General features: G+C 43.0%; 1 protein-coding gene across 2 annotated transcripts in view; it reads left to right on the forward strand.

Moving 5' to 3' along the window:
* TMEM164 (transmembrane protein 164) overlaps positions 1-19,465 on the forward strand; it is a 47,509-nt gene extending 28,044 nt beyond the window's left edge. For both annotated transcript variants that reach the window (XM_064463359.1, XM_064463358.1), the window contains exons 5-7: positions 1,533-1,611; positions 12,677-12,777; positions 13,167-19,465. In XM_064463359.1, coding sequence (XP_064319429.1) covers positions 1,533-1,611; positions 12,677-12,777; positions 13,167-13,373 — 387 coding nt within the window. In that variant the 3' untranslated portion in view covers positions 13,374-19,465. The remainder of the gene's footprint in view (positions 1-1,532; positions 1,612-12,676; positions 12,778-13,166) is intronic.
* Positions 19,466-21,237: the final 1,772 nt, after the last annotated feature.

Here is a 21,237-nt window from a genome sequence, read left to right on the forward strand (position 1 = left end):
CTCCCAAGAGTTGGCTGAACATATTGGAGGTTGCAGTCAGGACACTGATAGTGTTCAGCTGGGGGATGCCAGGACTAGCACAATCCAGCTGTTGGTTTTAGCATCTTTTACAGTCAAAATAGGATGTAAGAATTGCTGTTGAATTTAAAAGATCACTACATTCATTACCAGCTGTTTACTGACTGCTATTTAGGAAGAAAACCAAACTCTGTTTCAACCTCTCTTTACTTTAGTTGATGTACAAATTTTTGTAATGTTTCTGTTTCAATGTATTACTTCAAACCAACCCTCCTGTTCTGAGACACTGGAGGTTTTTTTTCTTCCTCCTTCCCAGCAGACAAGCCACAACGGTAGGACTTGCATCTGGATTCATTTTAGCCTGTAGAATGATAGGATATGTCTGCATTTGAACCAAAGCTAATGGCTTTGCACTATTCCTGTGAGGTTTCATAGTTGTGTGGTGGTATTGTCCAGTTTTCAGTTCTGAAAAATGATGGAAAAACTATGTCTTTTCAGCTTTGTATGTGAGCTGCAGCAAGAAGTTGAATTCTGAATTTTGGATTGGAATCTTTCCTACTACTGTTCAGTTTTAAATGTGTTGCTTTGCACGCAACTTTTCATGTTACTTTATTAAATAGATATAGGCAAAGACATTTACAGGTGGGAATAACTTTGAAATACAGTGTATCACCTTTCCGAACTGAGAAAGAGCTAGAATTAGTTGGGTCTGGATTAAGGGGCTCAAATTAGACTCAGAGTTGTAGTCCAAGTTATTTTTAGCGCCGTGTTATTTTAGCACACACTCTCTGGCTTCTCCTCTAAGAAATAACATGAATTCAACTAAACACACAAATGACTAATTGTTGTTTCCCAAAAGTTGTCAGCAGGTGGGAGAAAAACCTGATTTACTATGAACCAGTAACTTGTTTACGTACATACTTCTGCAGCTTCTCTTTAAAAACAATAAAATATTGGTTATTTTATATTTTATTTTCTATTTGAAGTCTAGCAGTTTCATACATGCATGCAGATTGCTATAACTTGGTCTTTTGATTTTTGCACAGGCCTCCTGTAATTACTTTATTTATATACTTTATATATAAAAGACCTCATTTATAGAGTTCTGTCTCTCTCAAATAGCAATAATCTTTTCTTTCTAAACAGGCTACTGTCATATGGGGTGTGCATAGTTTCTAGTTTGATTACTTCAGAGTTTTGCATTGTTATTGCTAATTTATGCTAACTAAAAAAGGGAAGAGAGCAATCCTATGTTGTTCGTCTTTTTTGTGCTTCTGGCTAATTGAGAATTGTCTCCTTGCAGTGCTGCACTGCCTTGGTGGCAAGGGGAATGGAAGGGGTACAGTCAGCTGTGCTTTCAAAGCACTGACCATTAATGTAATCTCTTTGTTAATGTACATAGGTAATAAAATAACTGAACTGAAGGGGTTTTCATGGGTTGTGAGGAGAATGGCTCCTTGTTACTCAGTTGTTAGTGATGAAAAACATTTACAAATACTTTTCCTACTCCACAGCTTCCATTTGAAATGGAAATTTATTACATCCAGCACGTGATGCTTTATGTTGTGCCCATCTACCTGCTGCGGAAAGGAGGTAGGTTGGCAATTTACTTATTGAATTGGTCTGACGTGATGAAATAGCTGTGCTTAATGGTTACCACAGGGTTTACTCTTACTCTTTTTTACAAATTTTCTCTATGTTGTTACTTAATAGTTGCCGATGTTATGCTGGAATTGTAACCCAGGTAACAAAGACTTTTGTCAGGCACTGAAATGGGAATAAAAAACCCTGTCTTTTGCCCAAAGGGATATCAAGAACTTATTGGCATAATAGGCACTGTCTTCTACAGAGTAGCATCTCTGCCATCTTGCAACATCCTAAGCTGTTGGTGGGATGTATTTTTAAGACTTTTGCCCTCTGGAATGTCTCGTGAGAACTACTGCAACTTAAAATGAGCTGAAAAAAAATTTATTATATCCCCATGTAAATATCAGTTGGCTTGTTAGATAAATTCCTGAAATTCTGAAGCTCTAATGAAAGTGATGCGTATTAGTGCAATGAACTAGCTTGCTTGTTATCTCTTCTAACAAGCTTACCATCTTGCATTCACTTATACCACAATAGTTCAGTAAGTATGGGAATCCCAAATTGTTCCGCTGGCCAGTGATTTTTCTAATTGTTGCTCCTTAGGAGGGAATGCAGTACGTATTCATCTGGTATGATGCTCTGCTCCCCTCTAGTGTTGACTTGCCTCCAGCTGCATTTTCTAGCAGAGCTAAATTGTTTCATCCAGGAAATGAAAGATAATAATTTATGGTCTAGATGTTCAGTAGTAGCCTTTAATGAAAACCCCGAGGATCAGATATCAAGCAATGGGATACAATTTAGCAAATGCTCAGACAAGTATAGTCAGCCTCTTCTGTTCTGTTGAATCTTTTGTGTTTTATACCAGCAGTGACACTTATTTCACTATAGGTCTGTAACCTTATTATTTTTTCACTGCTGAATGAAAATAAATAAAAATAATCTAAAGGAAAAAGTGAATATGGTTCAAAGCATCATTCTGTTTGTTTCTCTTACCAGAGAAGTATGCCAACAATGTTTAATTTTAATCCACTGTGATATCTTAAAACCCTGGCAAATAATGCTAAAGTTCAGTATAGTTGTAGAAGTCACACAAACTCCTAATCATTGCAGAAAGGGGGTGGGGAGAGCGGGAAGAAAGTGTAAACGGCCGCGTAGTACGCTGTAGGCAATGACAAACCACGCTCTTGTGATGTCACTAAATCACTTCCCTTGATGGCCTTGAAGTTCCCATAGAACATCATTTGAAGACCTGTATTTCTTTTGCTTTAAAGTTTGGCCTTGGATGCCACTTGATGTGTTCCTTTGATTTTTGTTGGGTCGCTTTGGTTTGGTGTTTTGTTTGTTTTGAAGTAAAGGTTCTCTGGGTTCTTCAGCACCTGTTTTCTGGGGCTGACAGGGCTCTTTCTGCAGTTTGAAGGACTTTGTTGTACAGTTGTCACCCTAGGGCAGTTTTCAGCATTTTTGCCCTTTATTAATTTACAGCTATTTGCTGCCATCTAACGTTGACATGGTAGCAGTGAAATTTCTAAAAGAACTTTGGCTAAATATATCAGTGGAGATTGTCCTAGGCTGTGTAACTTATAACTGTTCATTTTCTTACACAGCTGGCTCTTGATCACCTGACTGACTAATACCTCATTAGCAAAACACCCATGGACCCTTGTAGTAGTTATGGCTAGCCTAGTGCCACAGGAGACCTGATGCATGATTTCTAATGGAACAAGTACTCAGCCTGAAAACATTTGTTAATATTTTGTAATTTCACTAGCACCTTTGTTTAAAGTACTTTGAGTAGATCACACCCTTTATCCTAACTGTATTTTGTTGAAGTTGCTTTTTCATCACTGATCACAGCATGCAGCTTTATTTCTGTATCTTAAATAGAAATTTCCATCAGTGAATCAATGGATTATGATTGGGAGAATGTAATTGAAGGGTGACTTGGAAAAATGAAAAGGAATGGATTGTGTATGGAAAAATATACTAATTCAGTTATATTAGGAATCTGCCAGTATTACTGATGGCCTTAATGGGATCTCAACTGTAGTATTAGCATTTCTCAAAAGAAGGTTGAGCAGAACACCTGAAGCAGAGGTGATTTGAGGCTCATTCCATACAGAACTGCAAGCCCGAGACTGACTTGCTCATCAAGTATCATACCAGTCATGCACACACATTCAATTACCTGTTGAAGTTTTCCTTTTTGAAAGGAAACTGGGTGACAGTAAGCAAGGGCTACAATCATCTATTTTCTTTCCCTCCCTGCTATTCATTACAGTGGTGAAGACGGATCATGTTGCACTGGCAGCATCACCTTCGTGTCATCCCCCCATGTAAGTGTGGGGGCTTTACTGTGCGTAGGATCAAATTGATGAGAGAGATTTTCAGAACTCAGGCTTCAGTGTTGCACAGCAAACTCTCTGAAGGATGTATTCCCTCCTGGGGATTAAGACCTCTTTCTCTCTTCCTCTTCCCTCTCCCTCCCCTCTGTACTGAGTGATTGTAAATTTCCATATTTCCCTTTCTAACATATTTTATTTCCAAGTGCACATATGCATGTATACATACACATGCATGCCAGGCTAGACAAAATAAACACCTGTGCTCTTTGCCTCAGATCTTTCTTGGCTGCAATGAGAGGCGCTCATGCAAAATAGATGTAGTGCGGATAGGACAGGTTAGCACTGCAGATTCCTAACTCAAGGCAGTTCTTAAATGAGTATATCTGCAGTTGGCAGCTTTTATGCTGAATGAATCACCTTGTATCACCTGTGAACCATGCCAAAAATTATAGTATGCATGTGGCTAGCACACAGCATTCCTGAAATAGCTGGATAGCCTGAACTGTAGAGCTATAGAGCTCTAGATCACTGTTTTCTCTGGTCCTTAGGAGGCTAGGCCCTTGCTTCCCTGTCAAAAAAAGTATGAATGCTTTTGTGGCTTCTGGATTGGTTTACTGTTACATCATCTGAGTGCTAGGATTAGGGTCATCAAGTCCAACCGTCAACACAACACCCCCAGGCCTCCTAAACCGTGTCCCCAAGAGCCATGTCTACATGTTTTTTGAACATCCCAGGGATGGTGACTCCCCCACCTCTCTGGGCAGCCTGTGCTAATGCCTGACCACTCTTGCAGTAAAGATATTTTTCCTAATACCCAGTCTAAACCTTGAGGCACAACTTGAGGCCATTTCCTCTCATCCAATTGCTTGTTACCTGGGAGCAGAGACCAACCCCCCCCCCTCCAGCCCCTCTCAGGCAGCTGCAGAGAGCGAGAAGGGCTCCCCTCAGCCCCCTCTTCTCCAGGCTAAACCCCCCCAGCCCCCTCAGCCGCCCCCCAGCACACTTGTGCTCCAGACCCTGCCCCAGCCCCGCTGCCCTTCTCTGGACACACTCCAGCACCTCAAGGTCCTTCTTGTCCCGAGGGGCCCAAACCTGAGCCCAGCATTCGAGGTGGGGCCTCACCGGTGCCGAGCACAGGGGCCCCATCCCTGCCCTGCTCCTGCTGGCCACACCAGTGCTGACACAAGCCCGGGGGCTGGTGGCCTTTGTGGCCACCTGGGCACACTGCTGGCTCGTGTTCGGGCACTGTCAACCAATGCTTCCAGATTCTTCACCGGGCAGCTCTCCAGCCACTCTTCCCAAAGTCTGTAGTGTTGCCTGGGGTTGGTGTGACCCAAGGGCAGGACCTGGCACTTGGCCTTGTTGAACCCAATACAGTTGGCCTTGGCCCATCGATCCAGCCTGTCCAGATCCCTCTGCAGAGCCTTCCTGCCCTCACGGAGATCAACACTCCTGCCCAACTCGGTGTCGTCTGTAAACTTGCTGAGGGCATACTTGATCCCCTCATCCAGATCGTTGATAAAGACATTAAACAAGATGGACCCCCAAAACTGAGCCCTGGAGAACCCTGTGTGTGACCGGCCGCCAGCTGGATTTCGGTCCATTCACCACATCTCTCTGGGCTCGGCCATCCAGCCAGTTTTTTACCCAGCAAAGAACACACCTGTCCAAGTCATGAGCTGCCACCTTCTCTAGCAGGATGCTGTGGGAGGCAGTGTCAAAGGCTTTGCTGAAGTCCAGGGTGACAACATCCACAGCCTTTCCATCGCCCACCAGGCAGGTCACCCTGTCATAGAAGGAGATCAGGTTGGTCAGGCAGGACCTGCCTTTCATGAAGCCGTGCTGGCTGGGCCTGATCCCCTAGTTGTCCTGCACTTGCCTAGTGAGCTCACTCAAGATGTATCACTCCTTAATCTTTGCCGGTACTGAGGTCAGGCTGACTGGCCTGTAGTTCCTCAGATCCTCCTCTTGGCCCTTCTTGTAGATGGGTGTCACATCAGCAAGCCTCCAGTTGTCTGGGACCTCCCCTGCTAACCAGCACTGCTGATAAATGACGTGGCTTGGTGAGCTCCTCCGGCAGCTCCCTCTGCTCTCGGGTGGAAGGAAAAAGCAGGAGCCGCAGCAGTGCGAATTTAGACCATGGAACTGGCAGCTGAGGAAGTGTAATGTCTCAAACTGCCACAACTACTTCAGCAGTTCATTAACCTGACCCTCTAAGATCAAGGTATTAGAGACCTTCAGTGGTGTTCAGGACAACTTAGTTTTTCAAACTATATACTCTTAATGTAATGAAAAAAATCTAGTTTGCACTGCATCTGCCTTGGGGGGGTCACGGTTCTTGGCTGTCTCAGTCCTTAAGCTGGTTTGGTCAGGCTTTTGGATGGATTTGACAAGATCAGATGAGCACCTTTTTTCAGAGCTTGAAATCATATTGAAATTTAATCAAAGTGGAATTGTTATTTCCCCAGTGCTGTGAGAAAATTATATATCCACAACAGTTTGAAATAAGGGTTACTTTATAGCACCTCCCTAGCAGTGGAGTTCAGGAGATAATCTTTCTCGTGTTTTGAGATCCTCAGCGTTATTTCATTAACTTAATGAAATAGAAAAGGATGTTGGTTTTGAATTTTTTTTAGGATTTTGTCACTTTAAGGAGCAATCTGATGTAGGAACAACCGTACCTGAAGCCCCAGGATATCGTGTATGCTTCATCAGAGACCTTTGTATTGGTGTCACTGAAGGGTTGTGTGGCTCTGACACTTCAGCCTGCAGGGGGAGACAGTCTCCAGCATCCACTCTATCAAAATGGCTACGTAAATTCTCAAAATTCACAATTCAAATGCAGATTGTCCACACTGTGGAAAGTGAGTTGATTTGGTTGTAATTTTTTGTGGGGAGAATCTTCTTTTGGGGCCAAAACTGACAGTAATGGCCTTGCAAATTCTGGACAGTCCTGTGGTATGGCCCCAGGTGTTTTAAGCACTGATTCACTGTTGTACAGCTGTGCACACGTGGGCAGACATATACACTCTCAATAATGAAGTAGGTGAGTTTTTGTTGGGAATAGAGTCAGAATTTTCGGCTTATAAGGCAAGTGCTGTATCTTTAAAAGTGATAAAGAAACTGTCTGATTCAAGTCATAAAGCCCTTTTTTGATCTAAGCGTCTTCAAAAGTGGCACCAGAAGAGATGAAGATCTGTGGCATTGGCAGAAAGTCAGTAGAAGTGGATGTTTTGGTTTGGTTTTTTCTTTTCCCCTCTCATGGAGCACACCTCCGACGCACTTCGAAAGACAGGCAGGCGCAGCTCTGCATAGCCAGCTTTCTCAAGGGCAGTGCACTGTCTCTTACCTAATGAGAAGCTGGGCTAAGTTGTAAGGTGTAGAACACAGATATCAAGTAGAGAAGAAAGGATCATTTTTCCTGTGGCTGTATGCTAGCAAAGCGAAATTAAACCAACTGGGGGTCTAAAAGTGTGTTTTCCATTGGCTGTTAGGACTTGCCAGTGAGTGAGGGATTACCTATCTAGCAGCTGTACCCTTTCTCAGCCACTTCCCCACTTTGTGACACTTACCTGTATTTAGCAATATCTTTCCATAGCTCTTAAATGGTGTTATAAAGCAGGCTTTATTATATACCCCAGTAGTAATCCAGGAAAAAATCACTATATATTTGAATATAGTTAGGTAGTCATAAATCTAGTTTAGTTTATCTCCATCCTCACTGAAAATCTTGATAATGTGCAGTACAGATCTTTCAGTGAAACTCTTTAATTATTTGGAGACCTGTCAACTCCCGTGTATTGTTCTCCTACTTTCCTGGCAGCTTCCACGTTCCTGTTCCGGCCTTTTTGTACCTCCTGAATCCCACATATTAGATGTAAATGCCTGGTTCACTGTCCAGGTGTGCTCGTACTGTGGCACCTTGAGCAGCAGGGCAGCTGTGGTGCTGTCAGCACCTGGAGGTGTGTGCTGTTGCTGAGGCTGCAGTCCCTCTCGGAGCTTGATCATTTCAGGATAATCTTGTTTGATGAGTTAAGGGAGCTGGAGAGGAAGAGGAGGGGACGTGTCTGTCCTGTGACCCTCTGAGTGTTATGCACTGGGCAGTTAGAGTTCCTTTGACGCTACGGTGGCCTGTTATGAAACACTTAAAAACTAAATAAGGAAGTTAACGTGGCATTCTCTGAGTGGGTCGAGGTCTGTTAAAGCCTCTCTCTGTTGGAGGCAGAGGAGGTAAGATGGGTATGTACCAGTATATGGAAGAACTACTGTTATATGAAGAACTGCTGCTGGTTCTTTATGGAATACAAAAAATGGTTTCTGAGAGGAGCAGGTAATACAAGATACCTGTCTAGCTGATTGTGATGGCAGTAGCTGGCATTCAGGGGAACAGATCTCCTGGCATAAGGTATTTTGACATCTCCGCATAGATTCAGAACAGCTGTAGGGGAAACAGTGGATTTCAGGCTCATCCTCTTGAGAACGGTTTTCCTGTTTTCCCCTGAAAAGGAAGTTTGGTCTTTAGTCTAGCTCAACAGGCCACACTATTAGAATTAACCCTTTGATCAAGGGAAGTGAAATGGAATAAATTTGCCCTGACATTTTTAAGCTTGAAAATGAAGGAATTGTATTAGTTGCTCTGAGTTTTGGATTAAACAGGTCTACCTGTAATTGTGAGACTACTGAAGGAGAGTGTGCTGGGATGGGAAACGGGTAAAGCTCAAATGTAGTGGGAACGAAAACAAGACAGTAATTAGGAAAAATATTATTTTGATACCCTACTAAATTAAAATTATACTATATTTAGGTTCTAATTCTTTAATTCAAACAGAGGAGTAATTTTCTCCTGCAGTACGTTTTCACAGAAATAGAAGAGTATTACTTTCTATTAAGTTGCTTTCAAATTTTTACAAGCCTATATATTGAGAACTTTAAATAAGAATAATAGTTCATAAGAACACTAAACTAGCACGAGACATTTGGTTGGAAGCAGTATAAAAGAAATTGAGTCTCTTCGCTGATCTTTAGATTTTTTTAAAGCCATGCTTCCATTTCCTAGATGGCAAAACAAATCACTCGGCATGTTTCAGGTCAACAATTTCTTGTTGCAGAAGCAGATGATGAACCCCAAACTTTTCTATCTATATTAAATCCTTCCTATCAAGGCTATTGAAATAATGAAGTTTAAATTTGAAATATCCACTGCTGTGCTCTTTCAACACAAGAGCAAATATATAGCCTACTTGATGACCCTGGTTAGGACCGGTCTCAACTGTCTGGGGCGTGAGCATTTTTGAGAAAGATTAGTGGCAGACTTGGCACTTGGATTAAATTTTTGAAAGTGCTTTACTCACTAAGGATCGCAGGAATTCTTATTTGTTGAGAGTGAAACTCACTGCTACCTATTGAAACCGATTTCCTACGTAAGCAGCAAGTAGCTTTTGCCAAAGCCAACACAGGCCATTCGAACAACCGCTCAGCTGGGTCTCAATTTTCCTGTTCGTATGTTTCTGTTAACAGACTGTACTACCAGCAACAGACCACGCTGCTCCCTTAAACAGTCATCTACTGAACAGCAGGACCATAGAGTAATCAAATCGATAGTGATTATTTATCTAATGAGAAACGTACAGAAAATATCCCAGGTTTGAATTTCAAATTAGTTTCCCAAAGCACACTTGGGAATCCAGAGCGCTCTGAAATGTTTTTGTGTGAGGTCATTGTTTCCTTTCTGTCCCTTGATGTCCAAATAATGATATTGCTGAAAATCACACTATTATTTTCAGATTGCAAAGGCTAGCAAGGAGGGATTTTTCTATTATACAGTGAGATCAAAAATCTGTAGAGGGTGAGATTTGCTAATGTATTTTTTTAAGCTTTGCAACAGATGTAGCAGTGTGAAATTCTTTGCAGGAGGAACCTGAACAGCTCTTCTAAGTGACTTCTGAAACATGATTCCCTGACTAGATTGAAGCTGGGCATGAAAAGCTTGGGTTCAAAGCCAAATTATGCCGCTGATCTATTTTGTCATCTTGTGCAATTTCCTTACTCTTTAAATGACTGCTTTCTCCCTCCAGTCTTGTTTCGGAGCTGGGTTTGCTTGTCTGTTTTAGTGTTTATATACTACCTGCACTGTAAGTGCCCCACATATCAAGGTCTCTGGGTTCTAGCTTTTCTGAGTGTTTACTTCTTTAGACTGCTACCATCTGTTCTCAGGCCTTGTAGAATACTTTCGAAATAACACAGGCAACTGCTGACCAGGCGAGTTCACGTGAAACCAAACTCGGTATAGCACTACTCTGCCAGTTCCTGGGAGCTGTTTCAGATACTTTATTTAAATTTTATTTTGTGTTTTGCATCTAGGTTAACCATGCACCTCAAATTGCAAAGACAATACAAATGAAACTTTGCAAGTCAAACGATGTTTTCTTTACTCTACAGCTGAGGAGGGAGCACAGAGAGTTTCTGTATAGCTTGACCAAGTCCCTTAAAGTTGGTGCAGCCAAAACCAGAGCCACTGTCTCCTGAACCCTGACACCAGGGCTAGTTCCTTCTTCTTTTGCTCTCTGTAATGAAAAACTCATATTCAAGGTGGTGTCACGTATCTGGTGCTTTCAGGCAGTGGAGTTTAATGAATATCATTGCTATTTAAGTAAAGTCTCCTGTAGCATTTTCCAAATAGGGTACCAGCTCTTAGATCACGCTTGCTAGGTATGTTTGAAGAACCAGGCTGTTGTGAATTTTTTCCCTTTACCGGTAGAGCACTCTACTTAAGTTATTTGTGTGGAGTTTGTTTTTACCTTTGGGTTTTGCTTATGTTCAGACACTTCTTCTCACCTTCACCTACCCGCTGGACCAGATATCTCATCAGCTCTGCCTTATGTTTGCAGAGTAGCTTCTCTGCTCATATTTATCGTGGTTGCACCAAGTCACAGCTTGCTTACTAAAACATGGTGTGCAGTTGTGTCTTGGGTAATTACGCTAATGTTGTTGCTCAGTGAGGTCAGCGAGTGATCTCTGGGGTGCATACGTGCTGCTGTCATTCCAGCATACAATCAGTTCCTTACTCGTGTCGACTAGCGACAGAGAAGGCATGTTATTTTGAATGGACAATGAATGGATGTACAGTCTTAGACAATAAACTGTAGGTAAATTTGAATTTTTAATGTTAGCAAAATGATATTTAAATTAGATTCTTTCAGGTAGCTACTGCAAAATCAATCTGAACAGGCACGATGGGTGCAAACTATGGAAGAAAACTATGCAGAAAAGAATCATAACAGAGCAGCAGGGATTGATAAAGCAATCCTCAAGAGATTTTCAACCTGAGACAGGATGCACCATTGTGTGGTGGTGTGGTAAAGCAAGTAACAGCAGTTACTTGCCTTTATCTACACACGATACCATACACAGGCATGATCATACCAGCGTCGGCCTGGTGAGTTCTGTCACAGCGAGCTTCGTGCGTGCAGTTACTTGAGTTCCCAGTAGCCTTATGTAGTGTGTGCTGAAGTCTGTCGAGTCTTTCTGGCAATTCCTGGCTGTGCTAGCTGGCAAAGGCTAGCGTGAATATTGCGCTCTGTGCTGTAAGCTGTCCTGTGAGTACTGGAGACACGTTCCAATAGTTAATGATGTCTAACAGGTCAGTGAGCAGACAAAGGCAGATTAAAAAATGCCAGTGTATTTTCATAATCATCTGAAACTCTACAACTTCTTACAGCACCTGAGCAGCATGACGTTGTGCATCTTTCTTTTGCATCCCTAGGTTAAGTTGTTAAAATCATAAGGAAAACAATATCTTTTCCCCATATCTTACACTGAAATTTTCCTGTCTGCCAGTGAGTCTTGAGAATTCTGTGAACTGTTTTTGTTCTCACCATTTGATGTTTGAATATTTAATTCCAAAAATAGTCTTGTGTCTAAGGGTACTTTCATTAGATCTGATTTCCTTGGTACATTCTAGATCACGTGACGTGTTGTTTTGTTGATAAATTGACAAAACCTAGTTTCAGGAGGAGGGAGAAAGGTGAACCCAGGAATAATGTGATAGTTGCTTACTTCATTTGAAGGGGAAAATATTTTACAGTGTCTGTGATATCTGATTATAAAATTGCTTGTAGTGTACATCTGAAAATATCTCCACAGCAGTTTTCATTTAAAAGCACATTTTTACAGGTCATTAACAGGTTGAGTACTTTACACAGCTTTTCTGTTCCTAGGCGTTATTGGTGCAAGTTGCTTTTTAATGCTTGTTAAACAACCATAGAATTAGGAAATGGCGAAAAGGCTCTGCTCCAACACAGCGCTGTGCAGGAACTGCCGCTACCTACGTTAGTTCTGTGCCTGCTGAAGTCACAGCCTCCGTAAGAAGCAGTTGTTTAAGTATAAATAACCTGATTTTTGAAGACTGATTGTATACCATTACTGTATTTAAAAATCATTTAGTACTTCTGTGGTAGAAGGAAGAATCACTGGTGTTGGTGAAAAATAGGCAAGCTTCATGAGGTAATGTGTTGTACATTTTACTGCTGGACCTGAAGGAGGGAAGAAACTCATCAGGACACTCCAGGTAAGAAACAAGGCTCTCAAATATTAATTACTATAATGGTGTTGAGCAGGTTATCAGCTAAGGCCAGATGCCGTAACATCCACAGAGGAGGAGAGGATTATTCATGAGTGTTTGATGGACACAGCAATTCAGCTGCATGCTAACGTATTCCTTTCTTTCCAAGGTATCTACACTCCAGAACCACTCTGCAATTTCTGGTGGGCTCTTTTATCCACGGGGTTTATGTTCGTATATCATTTTAGCATCTTGCAGATTCTAGGATTGGTAAGTAAATACAGGTTAAAATGGATAGTTTGCAAAGTAAAAACACTGACTGGTTTTTCAAAGTGTCCATATATAAATATATGGATAAGACTACTTGCATGCAAATTTCTAATTGCACGTTCTAATGGGCATTTGTATCTCGTATCTCACAAATATCAGTAAAATATTTAATAAATCGGTTATGTACCTGCACAAATCCATCTGTTAAACGCACAACTGAATTTGGACCTGCTTTCCTTCTGAAAGCTGCCCTGCTGCTGTTGAACAGAGGGTTGTCACCCAGACATTTCTGATTATTATGGTAATTCTAAAATTACCATTTGAGGGGTCTGAATTAGTGCAACACAAAAAAATATTGTTAATTTGTAAATCTGTTGTCACTTTCTCAGGTTACAGAAGTGAATTTGAACAACATGTTGTGCCCAGCCGTCTCAGATCCTTTTTATGGGCCCTGGTATCGAATCTGGGCATCTGGACATCAGACTGTCATGACCATGACTCACGGGAAGCTTGTCATCCTGCTGTTTTATAGTGCTGTCCCCATCTTTAAATGTAGCGTGGACTTGCTTAGACTCCCAGCTAAGAAAATAGACTGAAATTTCTCCCCACGGAGTAGTACGTACAGGAAGCAGAGATACATATACTGGAACACAAAGAGGAGGGATGAGAGGACAACGTGTTTATACTTCTCCCCACAGTTTATTGCCTCAGAAACACCTCTATAATCAAGCGAGGGGTTTTTTTAACTGCTGTTTCTCACTGCCTATTGCCAATGGCAAAATTAGTGGCCTTATTCTGGAAAAGGTTCGTGTTTTGTACATTTTGTGTAGATGACAGTAGAATCTTGCTAAGCCACTGTTTAAAGTTAGGCCAGGATCTGTCCACATTCCAGCAAAGAGAGTGGCAGTGCTACCTCGTTTTGACTGATTTTTTTCCATTAAATATAAGTACACTTATAGGATAGGAAACAAAGGCGAATTACAACACTCCACAGATGTGAACAAAACACAGGTTGAAGTGCATCATCCTGGCTTAACTCTCAGCACTTGAGTGTTGCAGAATGGTCACGGGGAAACGATGTGCACTTAAACTCCCAGTCGTAAGTGCAAAACGGTGAGGTGGTTCTGTATTTTCTTTAAGCTGGTTGAAAATGTTGGGGAACAATAACTCATTCAAAAATCTCTTTTTTTTTTTTTTTTTTCTTTAATCAGCTACTTAATTTCTAAGCTGCTGTGGATAAATATCTATCTGGGTAAGTCCCATCAGATCTTGATGATTTGGAGATGTTTTTCCACTTGCTCAAATAAAAACACCATGTAGAAATAACTTCAAATGGCCACGTTTACATATAAGCTATGATAAGATATTTCATCCACTGTTCTGACCTGACTTTGAACAAAATGGGTTTTTCACTTAGCTTAGACTGGAGGGGGAGTTGAGATACAAAGTCCAGTGTAAACATCAGAGTTCTATTTTTTTTTACTTACTCATTCTGAAACATTCCTCCTCTGTTCTGTACTGATCCTCACTCAGTAGAGTGGTTGGTGAAGTCACAAACAGAAACAATGTTCTCTCTCTACGGCTCGTTCTGTATATACTGATTTAAAAATACAGATATAGAAAAGAACATCAAATCAGTGCAGGCCTCTACTGAAAAGAAAGCGTTCTAGTTTACTCGTATGACTAAATCTTGCTGTCAACGCGGGTTTTGGAGAACAGGATGAAGATAGGCAGAATGATAAATAGTAAACTGTGTGTCACTGATCAAAATTTCCAAGGCTAGAGGAGAAACTGTTGGGCAGAAAGATGGGAGAACTTGAGTGTGTTCCTCCAGAGAGTGAGTTTTGAGGCGATTATGCAGACTGTGTTTCGGAGCTGCAGGAATTTTGTTGTACAAAAGTTTGTTGCAATTTATAGATTCATATTGTTGTCAAAGCTGTGACTTGCAAGATAAAACCATCATACCTCCTCCAGCTGGATCACCTGAAGATATATTGTGAAGTTAAGGTACAGTCATTTATACCTCAAGAAGGAAAAGTAAGAATGAGAAGTCGTTGGCTTCCCCACACCCCCTTAAAAAAGAAAACTTTTAATGGGAGAGGGAACAACTGGCTACTTCAAATATTTTTTATTCCTTATGATTAAAAAAAGGACACGTCAATCAGATATAGTGTCCCACGTTCCAATTTACAACCTGGTTTCTGACTTTCTTCCATGCCTTGCTGTGTGTATATATATACATAATACACTGTACTCCCACAACTTGAGAACATGCATCATATACCTAAAGTATCCATCAGACGTGTATAGCTAACCCCAGTTATACGGACTGTTTGGCTCCTGGTGTTTTTAATTAAATTCAACCTGAGAAAGCTAAGCACCTGGTAATGAGAACTACCAACCTAGAGAGTTAATGTCAGTTGTTGATCCTGCGAATGTCTAAGTACGTGACGGTCTCATCGAGCAGCCTGACTGCCGCCTCAGTGAAGCTGGCCGTGCGTTGCTTAAGTATTTGTGGAGTGGGGCCTAAAGAAAGAATGTGTTGGTACTGGAGGCCTGAATCTGTCTGTGCAAGACCACTTCATTAGCTGCTGAAGGATAGAAATTCATCCTGTTTGTTTCAGCAGATTCAGTATTTCATGATGAAATACAGGATGTTGTTGGGAGAGGCCGAGACGTGCCGTGCTGGACGTTCAAACGTGCCCCCCACTAACACGCTTCATCCCCTGCGGGTGGCTGAATGAAACACACTGCTCCTTCCCTCCCCATAGTCACGGACAAGGGTATCGTGGCTATTTACTGAAGAATTTTGCCAAATGCCTTATGTTGGATTCCTATTTAGAAGGAACGTTTGATATTACGACAGAATGATTTTCGCCAAATTTTGCCAGTGTTATTTAGCATTACTATTTGCTTAACTTTACTTATGGGGTTTTTTGTTTTGTTCTTTTGTTTTTTTAAGAATCTTTCTTGTACCTTTTTTTCTTCAGAATATTGTAACTACCAGAAAAATTTGAGCTATGTGAAAGTATCAGCCTTTTTTTTTTTTTTTTTTTTTTTTTTAAAACTACAGCATTTCCTATCCGTAGCCATATGCTCCAGGGCATTCTAAGCAAGTATAAACCAGCTGCTGTTTGCCACCATTGACTGCCTCTGGTCAGTGAAGACTGCATGAAGACTGCAATGAAGACTATTTAAATGCAGAAGCATTTAGATAAGCTCAGGTGTCTCACTCAGTGTGAGCTGTTTGCTTGGAATGCAAAATTTGTGAACTCTCTGGACTTAAAATTCAGTAGCTGGAATGGCAGCGTTAAATATAGCCAACACAAGAGAAATCCTTGGGGCATTTTGGATGAAAGGATTCATGGTGTAGTGCTTGGCCGTTGACTTTGGCCGAGCCACTGTAAGTGACTGCTCCCGCCTCCCCTCCCTCCCACCCCCTACCGTAGGTGGCTGTTCCTGTGCCATGAGTCGTGCTTTTCCCTGATACGCCGGTCCTGTTATTTGGAGTCACACTAGAAATTTCAGGCATAATTTCAGAAATTGGAGTATGCTGATGCAGCTTCTCACCCAGGCCAATGGGACACTTGTGTTCCCCTTCCAAACCTTACCTGTGCAGGTTCTGGAGCTTGTTGAACTCACCTATACCCATTGAAGTCGCTAAAATAGCGAACTGAACAAGGTAATTCAGCAAGAAAGAAGCGAGGTAAACCAACTGCTACACTCAGTAAAGATTTTAGAATTACCAGAGCTGCTGTAAAATAGTCAAATGGTGCAACTGGACTCAGGCTGGAGGAAAGGAAGTGGAACCTTCACCTCTTTTTGAGAGTAAGCTGTTGCTTCACCATGTCCTGAAGTGCCACAGCTACACCTCTCCTAAATACCTCCAGGGATGGCAACTCCACGACCTCTCTGGGCAGCCTCTTCCAGTGCCTGACAACCCTTTCGGTGAAGACATTTTTCCTAATATCCAACCTAAACCTCCCCTGGTGCACCTTGAGGCTGTTTCCTCTCATCCTATCGCTTGTTACTTGGGAGCAGAGACCAGCCCCCCCCTCACTCCAGCCCCTCTCAGGCAGCTGCAGAGAGCGATAAGGTCTCCCCTCAGCCTCCCCTTCTCCAGGCTAAACCCCCCCAGCCCCCTCAGCTGCCCCCCAGCACACTTGTGCTCCAGACCCTGCCCCAGCCCCGCTGCCCTTCTCTGGACACGCTCCAGCCCCTCCAGGCCCTTCTTGTCCCGAGGGGCCCAAAAGTTAAATTATTCCCATTGCCCCATCTTGAAGGCTCTTTAAACTTAGTGTTTCCTTCTGGTCTATGGTATGGGGCCACAAGAAGCTGTGTCGGCGTAGCTGACAGGAGCTTCACAGAAGGTGAAGAACAGGTCAGAATGGGAGCGGAACTTCTGCAGCTAATGCCGCGGAACTTCACATCTTTATTCCTCAGCTGTCTCTGGTATCTGGACTATGCATCAGACAGAGCTTGTTCAATCTGCAGGATATCGGTTTGAAAGGGAAAGCAAATACTTCATCTCCATAGGGGTTATTTATTCTCTTCCCTGGCAAAGGCTGATTTTTCTTTTCCCTGAATGGTTTGTTTTGTAGGCAGTTTCGCTATACAGATGATTCCTTTGGTTGCTTTTATGCTTATTTATGCTGGAAATGAAAGAGCAAAGCTATACTGTTTTTCTTGAAAGCTAATTGGCGTTCTCTCCTGCGGTATTACGCACCCAATCTGTGTCAAGGTAACTTGAAGCTGTTGCCCGGTACCTGGTGATGAGATTTCACGTTGCAGCCGTGCAACTGAAAGGGCCCTCCTTGGTCAAGTGTTCCTACGTCTCTTTTCACAGTACTACCAGGTATTAAAACATTAGCCATAGCTATGGGGCAGAGCAGGAGGTGGCCTATAGAGCCAGACAGGCTAGTCCTTCCAGCAGTTGCTTAAGCTGAGTCTAAAGTTTTAACCTGGAATAGACTGGCGTGCTCTTCGCTAGCAAGTCAGGTGCAATACCAGGACAGAAGTCTTGTGCAGTGCCAATTCCTGGACGTCACAGAGAAGCTGGTACGCGGTGTGGTGTCTGCCCAGAGCCCTCTACTCTCCTTTTAGTACTGCGGCGCTTCAAATAAAAGAAACAAGAGCGATGACATTGATTCTTCCGCCAGTGAATGAGTGTCGAAATGTGCCTCCAAATGCACACATAAACGAAGCATTAGTAACTACAATAAAGTCATTCACTGATGGGTTTGTTCGCGCAGCCTTAGAGTAAGTAGCCCCCCAAAGCAGAAAAGGGAGCCAGTGAAATTTCTGCCCCCTCCGTAACACCTGGCCGTTCAGCCTGTGAACGCCGCGGTTACCGTGCCACGGCTGTAGCTGGCCAGGATCCACGCAGCGCTCTCTCTCAAGGACTTGGGCGCTGTACGCTGTGTTTGAGCCGTAGCTATTTGTTTAACTTCCGCCTATTTAAACACCAAAGAAGAATTTGCGTCTTGTTTCTTTTGAAGCGTGAAAATTAACAGCCCTCAACCATGCTTGTACCAATCAATGAAAAGCCACAGTCTATGAACTCGCACCTATGCTTGGTTTCGGTTCAGCTCCTTCGGGCTTGGGCTCAGCAAAGCCTGCTCCTGCTTAAGCAGCTTCTGCCTTGCTGAGGCTGGGAGATGTGAGAAGTGCATTTGCATACCTTACGGAGTGCCTCATCGTACATTTATCCCTCTGGTTCTGGCCACAATCAGGGTTTTGCTACATCTGTATATTTGATACAATCTTGTAAAGCCCAGGTGTATTTTCCTTTCAGAAATGGCTATTCGCAACTGTTAAATTACTGTGCTTATGTCTGAAGTCGTGCATCTAAACCACAGGCATTTGTTTCCCAGGCATCTCTGGCTAATGGGAAATAGGGGCGTGCTGGTTTCCTCGCTGTTGCTGTTTTTTTACTGGCGGCGGGTTCTTAGGCATTGAATCGGTCCTAATAGTTAACAAAGCTCTGGAAAGGCCAAAACCCAGGCAGAGGGCGTGTGTCAGCCCTGCTGTCAGGAGGCGAAAGGTTTCTGCAGGCAGACAGGTCAACTTCGATGTTTTCGTTTTTACAGTGACAACACTCACAACAAATCTGTTGATTCCTGTGATCTCGTACCCGAAGTGATAGTGCTGTAAATCTGTGCTGCAGCTTTTAGCGTACCTTAGTCAAAGCCAAGGTGTTTGGTTGGTTTTTTTGTTTTGGGTTTGGTTTTTTTTTAAATGATTTTATTTTTCTTCAGGGTCACTTTTGTACTTTTTAAAGAATTATTTCTGCATTTACTGAGTCACTATCTCAATGCTGCAGCGGCGGCAGCAGGCAGGCCCGTGAGCGTACCCCCGCCGCTCCCGGCACCCGAGCCGCGCGGCCAAGCGAGGCGTCACCCGGGCACAGACCGGTTGGGCGAGGGCAGGGCGGGCGGGGAAGGGCTCAGCTGCCACCTATGCTGTTAGTTCTGACTAATTTGTAAGAGCATTACGACTTTTTGTAAACTTTATAATGTGCTAAAACTTGGTTATGAGGTAACATTTACAACTAAGGGGTAATTTGTGTACTTGTTTTTGTATTTTGGTCTGATCGTTAAATTTTTTTGTTGTTGTGCCCTAAGTCCAGATCACTGGGCAAACAGTTGTTAAACCTTTGAATTAAAACAAATAAATGCATTTTAATGGATATTTGTATAGTTTTGTTATCATTCTAATCGTGCCAGGCACCAAGTCTGGCTTGCTTAAGACTTCTTAGAACTAGATAAGAAAACTAAAATTGACTTTCCACTTCAGTCTGGGCTATGAACAGAGTCGCGGAGGGACGCTAATGTTCGCTTATCATCGAATCGGGTAAGAATATGGGTGCTCCTGTCTTGAGCAGTCTGTGCTGCTAGGTGTAGTCTACTTTGCACGTAGCAGTTTCTGTAAGCGAGACCAATGATTTCTGGAAGTTTTAAGCATTACGCAGGACCGGTGCCTGCAGGCTGTCAGTCGGCACAAGCCCAGCCTGAGTTTCTGGGCAGCCCTCGCTGGAGGACTTAAATCCTGTGATCACTGTTTAAGTATTCCCTGGCTGTGCCTTCCAGGTGAAGAGCGCAGGAACCGGCACTATAGTATTACGAGGCTTTCTCTACGCTTCTTCCACTGGTCCTGCCGCAACCTCGGCCGTGCCTTTTACGGCCTGTTCTATGCCACGTCGGTAGGAGAGCACAGAACACGGACAGACGCTTTCAGCCCAAGGCTTTGTTCAGAATTAGGCTACTCGGACAACCTCACACCGCAGGTGATGGCAAAGTAGTTCTATGCACTTCAGAAATGTTTCTGGCTGTAATTAAAAATACATTTAAATAGACTGCAATAACGTCGTGTCCCAGACAAGCAGATATTTCATGTGTAAGGTTCCTGAAAGATGCTGTTCCTGGAAAAAGACTGGGCTGGGGCTGCCCAGCCGTACTGTTAGATATGCATTCTAGGCGTTTTAAGTTTTCACAGAGCTGGGGAACAGACCCAAGGCTCCAGCTGAATTTCTCTTGAACAGTGTAAAGTCTGACAGAACAGCTTAAGTAGAAGCGTCGTGTGAAGTGCTTTAGGAAACCTGAGATGAACTAAGCCAGCAATTTCCTTCTGCAGGCGCCGCTAGGGATCCTCCGCACCTCGCTGTAGCTCCACTCGTGTGTCAGCCTTTGCTGCTCAATACCAACATATATGTAAGAATAAGCAAGTTTCCCCCTCTGAAACATCCGTAACGGTCAGTACTGTTTTGCTAGTTGGATTTTTATAGTGTGAAAAACGACATCGCTGGCTAAAGGCGCAAGAGCGGTGGGAAGCTGTCGGGAGGCAGCTGTAACTAGCACTACCTCCCAATGGGCTGAGAGTTTTAGGTATTTTTTTTTCTTTTTTAACCCAGTTCAGACTAATGATACCAAATCCGTGAGATACTAAACAATGGAAGCTATTTACTCAGGCAGGTTTTTCCCTTCAGAGATTTGGGGTTTTTTTAAAAAAAAAAAATCTTCTAAATCGAGGCTTCCAAGCAAGTGCAGTAACGGCTGCCTCAGTCCTCAGCATCTAACGGGTACATGGATTTTATTGGTTTGTTTTCAAAGACTTTGCCTCGACAGACAGGAGATCTATTAATTAGGCAAAGGCAAACAAACCCACTTCTACGCGCAGCCCTGAATTCCAGGGAGAAGTTAGAAATTCCTTGGTTTGTCTCAGGGCTTGTCCCGCAGCACATACGCTCCCTTGAACGCGGACACGGTAGAAAACGTCGCCCGGTGCACTAAGAACTGGCTCAGGGAACAAAGTTCTCCAAGTCAGTTTTACCTGTCTGGGTGCTTTGTTTTGCTTCGCGGCTTTGTTGCTTCACAGGAACACGCTCCCTCCCTTCTCAAATACATCATCTCTGTGGTAGCAACAGCGAGGCTCGCCGAGCCCTCCTCCCCCACTGCCACCAGC

The sequence above is a fragment of the Phalacrocorax carbo genome, chromosome 11, assembly GCF_963921805.1.
Source record: "Phalacrocorax carbo chromosome 11, bPhaCar2.1, whole genome shotgun sequence".
NCBI lineage: Eukaryota > Metazoa > Chordata > Aves > Suliformes > Phalacrocoracidae > Phalacrocorax > Phalacrocorax carbo.